Here is a 9,630-nt window from a genome sequence, read left to right as displayed (position 1 = left end):
GGTGGGTCAAACCTTTTAAGAGTTATAGACACTTGTTTGTCTATCATATTGTTTTGATGTTTCAGCTATTTCAAAACCGATTTTCACCAAATAAACTTTGAATTCCTCTTTCAATTATTTATATGCTTTTTTGTATATTTCATAAAAGGTTTCTTACTATTTCAAAAAGAAAAGCTACCCCAAAACCTGAAGTCCCATCTCAACCAAACTAGTAGATTTTCTATACCATCTCTTTAAATAATGAATTCTTGTATTTGTCTAGCTGTCCTCTTGATCAAGTTGTTACTGTTTTATCTATTCCAGTGTCAGTACACCAGCCTACAATGTCTACAGACAGTATTTATCTTCTTCCTGATGGTGGAGATGTCGACCTTTTGAATACCTCAATTAAATAACCTGTTTACTACTAGCCATGCTCTTTTCCCCATTTCTCTATTTAACCAGGTGCAGCCATAAGTTACTTGCTGATTACAGTGTGGTGATTGTCACTATGATGTGGAGTTTGATGGAGAAGATGAGCTTCAGCTAGTGTGGGTCCAATGGCAGATGTGAGTTTAAAAAGTTTTGAGTCCAAATTATGAAGAGGGTTGACGCAATGGATTGCATTATAAATGTAGGAGATAACCCCTGGGCCCCATTTTATAAAAGATGTTAGGATAGCAACTCTTGCTGGAATGGCAACTTCCAATAGCAACAGCCTATCAGTAACCTGGATTCTTGTTGTTACCATGACAATTGACATTCCAGCAAGAGTTTTATGTTATCATCAACTTTTTATGAAATGGGTCCCTGGTCCTAAAGTTGTAGTCTTGTAGGATTCAATGTCCATAGTCTTTCGAAGATAGCTCACAGGTGTTGGTCTTTTGTCAAGATTAAGTGGTGGAATATAATCAGTTTTTAATGACATGTTTAGATAGTTCTGAGATAACAGAATACCACTGTAGCTTCTCTTAAACCAGGTAAAATTCTACCTTCCATAAACAAACTATGGAAGCCAAAATGCTCTTATGCATTCTAAATAATCTGTTGTGTGTCATGAAAAGTGTGTAAGAAAGGAACTACAGTCTGCCATGTTTTGCTTGTTTGTCTATTTCTCAATGATCTAGATGTCATACTTTTGCTCTGTTTTCTGAATGGCAGGCAGTGGAGGAAGTTCCAGCCAGCGACCCTGTTCTGTCAGTCCCAGTCATCGTCGTCATTGCGATTGGCAGCTATCTGGTTGTCATTGTCATCCTACTCGTCATTCGACAGTTCCTTGTGGTGAGTTTTTGGTCATCATGGAATAGAAGTAGCCCTACGTTGTGGGGGGGGGGGGTGATCATATCTCAGACTAAAGTGGTTGTGAGGAGTAAACTGTGAAAACAAGGAAAAGAATGCGAGTATAGAGGAGGAGGAATGAGAGAGTGTTCGAATGAGAGAAAAATATTCACAAAGTCCTTAATGTGTCTGGACTACCATTGAGAATGCGCAGTTATCATGTCTGATTTTGCAATATGATCATGGATTCCTCAGAATCCAATGTCAAGAGTATTTAAATGGGCACGTGGACCAATTATGCATTTGTCATGTACATAATCCAGTGTAGTGGATTCATATGGAAATGCGTATGTACATGACACCACTAATGCTTGGTAGTTGCCATCTGTCCTTCAACAGGCCAGAGGCGTATGTGTGGAGTGCGCCCCCTGTGGACGGGAAGATGGAAGTCTGCAGTGTTGCGACTGTTGGATAGCCCTTGCGGAGGCCTGCAATTGCTGCGCTTACCCCAATGTCAAGACTTGCCTTGACTCAGTGTGTGGACCAGCGTCTCAGGTGAGACTGCCTGATCTGGGTTACATGTTTCTCTTTGCAAGCTACTGTAAAACACAATATTTTCGTGGCGTGAAATTTTTGCGAGTTGCCTCTGAGTTGAACATTCAGCACATATAGTGTAGTCAAAAACTTTCTCGTGCATTTTAATTTCGCGAATCTTGGCTCTCGCGAAATTCGCGCTATTAAAATGCATGCGAACATTCCTCGTTTTATAGTATCCCAATTTGTAAAAAGTCTGATCAGTAGATGACAATCAATCTTGGTTTTAATTAGGTGATACGCTATCAGCGTATCACCTATTGTGATTGTCAAAATTTCTCTTTTTTTTTATTCTTCTTTCTTTCTGCCACATTTTGTGTCGTCAATATCTCAACAATGACATTACGGAATAACATGACATTTTCAGTCAACATGTCTCATAACAATATCTAGCCACAATAAGGTTTTCATGACAGTAACATATCTATGACGTCATCTAGGCGCCATTTTGTGATTTTCGGACCTTGTCACATGATCGATCATAACTTCATAACTAGATATCATTTCTGTATCATTTTCGGTGGACATAAAGTTCAGGTCACGCTCTATCTTACATTTTAACGCTAGTTACCCAGGTCATCATTACGCGCGCGTTTGCGCGCGTCAAAATTTTAAAAGGCTCAAAACGACTTCCCAATGGGAAATCTCGAAGTTTCAGACAATTTTAAGCGTTTCAAACATTTTCTCGCGTGCGCGTCCGTCCGCGCAATTTCGCGCGCAGAGGGCGTAACTAACATGAAAATGCAATTTTTTTGACCGATTTGGATTTCTGATACTTTGACTAACAATATTCATTGATTTCCGATCGATTTTGACCTATAACAAAGGAATGCACTGGCGTCAAAGTTGAAATTCCGCGCGCGCGTCTTTCTGCAAATATAGTGAAAAAACATGTCTTTGTTTATTTCGCCATAGCTCTTTAAATCGTCCATTGACCCTATATTTCTCTTGCATATTACAAAAGCATATGAATTGGAAATAACGTTTCAAGTACCGATATTGCCAGGAAAACTCATGACGTCATCATATCATCATCTGAAATAAAAAAAGTGGAATTAATTTTTTTGAGGTACTCTTTCTGACATTCATTTACTCGTATCTCTATTGTTTAAGCTTAATATCACCCCAAATTCAGATATGTTTTACTTTGAACATTTGCCTTTCAAGTCCATGTCATGGTTTTGAAATTTGATGACGTCATCATACTTTAAATTGTGATTAAAGGTAAAGACGCAAAATCGGACAAGTTTACGTGTTATGTCTATGGGAGGTGATTTTTTTAAAAACCATACATTGACTTGACAACGTTTAAGCACCTCTATCTCAGATGATTTTGCTTCATTTCCTCTGAAAATTAAGTATGTTGTAGCTGTGACAATAAGCTGCAGTAATCATGCATTTTATTCTTTGAAATCTCCTCATCAGGTTGACAATTTTGCAATTTAAAACTGAAAATGAGAATGGAATGCGGACGAAACGATTCCTGATTCATCTTTCACGTACATAAGTTTACGTTCCTCTAATTTTCTCGTCGAGACGTATGGCCGAGTGGTTAGAGGTGTCGTCACAGAAACGTGAGGTTGCACACGTACGGGTTCGAACCTCACAAGAGCACGAAAGAAAATAATATTTTTTTTTTTACTTTTTTTCTTCAACGGAGTACTACACCTTCGTCCATGTAGAAGTCACGTTCGCATGTAAACACACCTGTACGCACACACTCACACAGTATCCCTTTGTTTATCGTTGGCGACTGCATTGCTTCGACTGCTGCAAAATATTGCAGGCTGGGCTTTTCAAGCTGATCATGGTATATTGTAACAAAATGAAATTTGTTCATATCAATTCAGTAACACAATGTAGTCGTGGTTACTTTGTGCTGATTTTATACATGTAAGAAGCTATACATTGTAAAAAAAGGTATTTGAATTGTTCCTTTAAGTCAGTCTTCTGTATTGATGATTATTTGTCAATTAGTGGTTTTTGTGGAGTTTCAGATAATGATAAAAAGTATGTATGATAAGTGCAGCGATACTTTCTACAGTTAGTTCAAAGTTGTGTTACAGAGGTTTGATACATACATTTAGCATTGTGTTTGTGTGTCCACGTGTGTATACAGGTTGGCCATATGGCACATTCTAGACAATAAATCTTAATTAATTAGCAAACGCGATCAGCTATGGAACTGAATATGGTACTAATGTATGATGTTCATGATTCTCATTAAACTGTGACGAGTTTAAAGAGATAGCTTAAGTGTGTGTAAAAATAAAGCAATAATAAGGAAATTTTAAGGGAATTTGATAACCATGCCTATAATAATTTCATACAGGTACTAATAGCTGCCTCATATTCGTGTGATTGATCGTCATGTCAATAGCAAACTGACAACGTACGATTAATATATTATACATTAAACAACTGTCTTTCAAATCCATATCGATGTTTTCTAGTTTGATGCCGTCATCATACTTTAAATTGTGATAAAAGTAAAGACACAAAATCGGACAAGTTTACGTGTTATGTCTATGGGAGGTGATTTTTTTTTAAAACCATGCATTGACTTGACAACGTTTAAGCACCTCTATCTCAGCTGATTTTGCTTCATTTCCTCTGAAACTTTAGTATGTTGTAGCTGAGACAATAAGCTGCAGTAATCATGCATTTTATTTTTTGAAATCTCTTCATCAGGTTGACAATTTTGCAGTTTAAAACTGAAAATGAAAATGGAATGTGGACAAAACGATTCCTCATGTATCTTTCACATACATAAGTTTATGTTCCTCATATTTTCTCGCCGAGACGTATGGCCGAGTGGTTAAAGGCGACGTCTCATAGACGTGAGGTTGCGGGTTCGAACCCCATAAGATCATGAAACAAAATACTTAGCTATTTTACTTTTTTTCTTCAATTTTGTATTACATATTCGTCCATGTAGAAATCACGTTCGTATATAAACGCACCTATACACACACATAAACACACACACACACACCATATCCCTCTTTTTTGTGTTGGAGACCACATTGCTTCGACTGCTGCAAAAATTTTGCAGGCTGACTTTGTCAAACCGATCATAGTTTGTAATGACGACGACGGAGGTGTTGTACTTTGAAAAATTGTCTTTCAAGACCATGTCATTGTTTTGTACTTTGATGACGTCATCACACTGGAAATTGTGATTAAAGGCAAGGTATCAAAACCAGCCGATTATAGGTTTTATGTCTACGGCGCGTATTTTTCCCAAGTTGCCAGAAATGGCATAGCGACATCAGTCGTTACAAGGCCGCATTTCCGTCTAGCAATGCAATACATGTTCACGCGGCCACGATTGTTGAGTGGGCATAGACTTTTTGCCCGTGTAATATCTATACATTTCTTTTTTGCCTTACCATTTCCGTGGATGTCCCGTGGCCAAGTGGTTAGAGAAACGGTTTCGCATGCACGCCCAATATAACTTCAAGGTGCCTATATCACATTCTTTTCTTTGTCGATCACAGATGACCGACATCTGATGACCCCAAGCGTATCACCTAACTCGTCAACGTGACGAGTTTCATATCTCGTTTGTATTAGATATGCTCATATTAAAGTAATTTGCAGCTTTGTGATACTCTCCAGTCCCAGGAGAGACCACTAATGCAGGGTTAACTGTATAATGTGGCATTGCAGAAGCATATATACATTGAGCCAAATTTGAAGCTATACAATTCGAATTCAGCATTATTACCTCAGCCAAGGAGATTATGTTTTTACTTTGGTTGGTTTATTTGTCTGTTTGTCTGTCTGTCTGTTTGCAAAATAACTCAAAAAGTTGTGAACAGACCTGGATGAAGTTTGCAGGAAAATTAGATAATGACACAAAGAACAGATTGTGAGATTTTGGTAGTGATCTGGATCCCCATGTGACCTGGGAACCTTCTAAAAAAAAAAATAAAAAAAAAAATTGAAGGATTCTCTGTCACTAGCAAATAGAACCAACAAACGAGGGAAGTCAAGGTGCTTATATTTCAGGTGCACAGCAGGAAGCTGGTACAGACACTAGAAAGGATTCTTTGTCATTGGGCCATCATTGGATCATTATATGGGTGGAAACGAGCTGCTTGGCAGAGGTCTGCACTCACTGAGTGCTTTTCTGGTATAATTTTTTTTTTCAAATCCTGTGGGAGCTTCATTATGGTCATATCCAAAAACTATCAATTTATTCCAGTCAATTGTCATGCCAGTCTCTAACAGATGCCACAGTAACAGTCAGTGACCAGAGCTTCTCAGCAAATCAAAACCAAGGAGTTTACTGAAATTGTCAGAGACTTGACAACTTGTCTGGGCTGACAACTTTCATGAAACAGTGCCTGGTACAGTATTTTTTTCTTCCAAGACTCGGGTGCAAAGGGTGGGGGAGGTTGGGGTGAGGGAATATGGAAATCATGCTGTAGTTTCTGTAAATGTCATCTGATAAAGGGATCAAAACAAGTGACAATCATTTCAGACCATGGCACTCCTTTTTCTCACCCCCCCCCCCTTTTCTCTGTCCATCTCTCTTCACTTCTCTGTCCATTGTGATGTCACAATACAGGCATGTTCTGTGGAGAAGTGCATGACATGCCAGGCCTGCAAGGCATGCTGTGAGAACAGTGGCGGATGCGAGGTAAGATTTAGTGTGGACAGTCGAGTGTAGCAAGACTTCCATTCGATTTATTTCAGTCTAAATAAATGTAAACATAGTGTGGCTTGTCATATGTGTTGTATTTCTTTAAATGATGTGTGGTATACCTTGTCAAACAATCCTAAAAAATCGCAATGCTCATTCTATAGAGCCCATATATTCTGAATATGAGATTAAGTAAATCAGCCTGGAATAAAAACAGAAAAATTGATAAAGGAAGGTTTTAGGGTACAGATTAAAGATAGGAAATGTTTTAAGTTTTAAAGAGAAAAAAAAATGATGCTTTAAATTTTGTAGTGATTCTGATTTAGCAAAGACTTTGCACAGGAGCTAAATAACAAAGTTCCAATTTTCAACCCTGTGAAGAAAAATATGGTAAGTACATGTATTATGTAGATGACAGATATTTGTATCTTGTATTGGATACACAAAAAAAAAAGCGGTATACAAATGGCAGTCGCTCCACTCCATCATCTCTTTGTTTAAATGAAAATGAGGAAATGGTTGAAAAAAAAGAAGAATTGGTTCCAGTTTAACTAATTAATTGGCTAAGTTGTGAAAAGGTTAAATAGATTCAACAGACAGGGCTGCACACTTACCCATTTTTTTCTACTGGTCTGACCTGTCTGTCGGACCAGTAGATAGATACTGAATTTATCTATTTTTTACTTGTCCATTCTGTAAAAAGTTACTGGTCTGACAGTAATTTTTACTGGTCCTGGACCACTGTGCCAGTGTGCAGCATTGCAATAGAATAGCTCATCGAAGGCTAATTTTTTTTGTTCTTTTTTTAAAAAAGAGAATATGTATTTATAAGTATCCAGTAAGCGATGTGTCATGAAAGCCATGCAAACCATACAAAGTCGGCTTTACACGTGATTTTCTTCCCTTTGTGTTCTCCAACTTTACATGGATATCGTGATGATGCACCACATTTTATATGCACACAAACAAACACAAGTACATTTATGCACCTCTGTTCCATTCTGCAGTGTGGAGGAATGGACTGTGCCTGCCAAGCTCCAGAGTGTGAGAGCATCGACTGCCTCTGCTTCAAGATTCAGATGCAGCAGTGAGGGTTTGGGGGACGACGCCAAGAAACCTGCACCCACCATGCCTACTCACCGACCCACCAACTCCGCCTATCAGCTCTCCCTCCATTTCCTTAGCCCCATCATACCGTCCGTTGCAGGATGGAGTTATTTAACAGAGAGACGGGTAGCTTCTGTGGAGTTTGTTTGGAGACCGTAGCTCATGACGCAGCGACTGATGCTGGCTGATGATAAGATTTATAACTATTTGAAAAGGAGTGATGAGGCTTCATATTGACTACAACTGCAAGATTGATGAACCAGACATGGGCAGGACATTTTTGTTTGTTTGTTTGTTTGTTTGTTTGTTTGTTTGTTTTTTAATTGTTTTATGCTAAAACCCCAGCGGAGTGTCTTTGAAATCTTCATTTTTTTAAAAACATATTGATGTGCACCTTTGGTATGGAGGAATAGGAATGTCATCATGAAATTATCATAACCATGATTATTGACACTTAGTTTTTGAGAAGTGTGGGACCCCTCATAAAAATACAAGTTTGCAACACATTGCCTGAACCCTGTTGCAAGTCAAGATGCTATATGAAGGCCCCATGAAACTTGCCTTATTTAACAGTCTCCAATCATTTTGTTCCAGATTTGCTCAACTCCATAATAAAATAGTGAAAATTCGCTATTTTTTTTCTCTGTGATGCCATAGTGCCAAACATATCATTTCACCCAAGTTAGTTGTCTGTTTGTCCCTTGTTTAGTCAATCCTTAAAAGACAAGTTCATCTTCGTATACATGTGGATTTAGACAATGCAGCACTACAAGTAGAATGCATCAGTGAAGGTTTGAGGAAAATTGGACAATCCATTCAAAAGTTAATGAATTTTAAAGTTTCCTAGCAGTTACTACTGGATAGGGAGACTGCTACAGTTGAATGATGTCACATGCGTAGAACAGTATAAGGAAAATATAAAGAGAATTCCACAAAATGTCACTTTATGAAAAAAGTACACATTCCCTCAACTTGTAACTGACATACATTTAGGGTAATATTACTTCCTTGCCTCCTGAAAGAGGCAAGTCATGTGTTCTGTTATCATGAGAGAAAATGAAAATATGTTGAATTTTCTTTATATTTTCTTATATCGTTCTACACATATGACATCACAAGCTGTAGTATTCTTGACATCCAGTGATTGTGGACCTGAAACTTAAAAAATTCATACCTTTTGAACGGATTGTCCGATTTTCTTCAAACTTTCCCCAATGTGTTCTACTAATATTGCTGCATTCTCTCAATCCACATGTTTACGAAGGTGAACTTGTCCTTTAATCATGCACAATTAGTACATTGTAGTTACCTCGATGGCTTTGGAATGCAGTGAGATACATAACTTCTCACTCTTCTTTTCAAGTTTAGAATTTTATCACACATTAATGTCTCTAGCAAATATTCCAGTTTAATACCATGGACATAATATGCCAAAGGATTTGTGATATTTTTGAGTGAATGCAGAGTGAAAATTCACATTTGGCATTTTGTAGAGTGTAAAAATATTTAATGCTATGACTTACTCCTGTTGTTTATAGTATGTATAAGATGAAGATCAAATTTTTCAACTTTTTTTAGGTACCATAGTGTTTTTTGAGCCACCCTTTTTTTATTCAGTTGGTTTTATGTGCAGTAAAATCTGTCTATAGCTACCACCCAAGGGAGATGAAGAGAGTAGCTGTTATAGACAGGCAGCGGCCATAGACAGATAAGTGGTTATGCGACGTTCCGTGTGTATTGCATACATGTACATGTAGGATTTTTGGACACCCAATTATCTTTGTGTACATGTTTGTGTATACGTATAAATGCACATGCTTTCATGCATTGAATGCTACTGTTATATATCATAGGTTGAGCTATATCGCACACTAACATACATACAGTGAGCAAGCTTTTCAGTTCATTATCATGGCGGAATGGCAGACGAATGCAGTGGTGCCGATCATTTAACTTTCCGCCATTCATCAGCAGCACAGCTGCAAAGCAGAAAAACAAGCTGTATTATAGGCTTGGCTATG

The 9,630-nt window shown here is 37.9% G+C and overlaps 1 protein-coding gene across 1 annotated transcript; it reads left to right on the top strand.

Annotated features, from left to right (window-relative positions):
- Positions 1–539: 539 nt before the first annotated feature.
- On the top strand, positions 540–7,593 carry LOC139726292 (uncharacterized). The gene is made up of 5 exons (XM_071637360.1): positions 540–548; positions 1,141–1,260; positions 1,657–1,812; positions 6,428–6,499; positions 7,510–7,593. Exons 1-5 carry the CDS (start codon positions 540–542, stop codon positions 7,591–7,593), a joined length of 441 nt encoding a protein of 146 aa, XP_071493461.1.
- Positions 7,594–9,630: the final 2,037 nt, after the last annotated feature.

The sequence above is a fragment of the Diadema antillarum genome, unplaced genomic scaffold (assembly GCF_040938485.1).
Source record: "Diadema antillarum isolate AM-2024a unplaced genomic scaffold, OU_Dant_1.0 seq00000082_RagTag, whole genome shotgun sequence".
Taxonomy (NCBI): Eukaryota; Metazoa; Echinodermata; class Echinoidea; order Diadematoida; family Diadematidae; genus Diadema; species Diadema antillarum.
This window is presented reverse-complemented; position numbering and strand designations above follow the sequence as displayed.

Excerpts from the sequence above, each read along its gene's own strand:
- LOC139726292 (XM_071637360.1), top strand. Across the intron at positions 1,261-1,656 it reads TCATTCGACAGTTCCTTGTG|GCCAGAGGCGTATGTGTGGA; the intron begins GTGAGTTTTTGG and ends GTCCTTCAACAG. Across the intron at positions 6,500-7,509 it reads AGAACAGTGGCGGATGCGAG|TGTGGAGGAATGGACTGTGC; the intron begins GTAAGATTTAGT and ends TCCATTCTGCAG.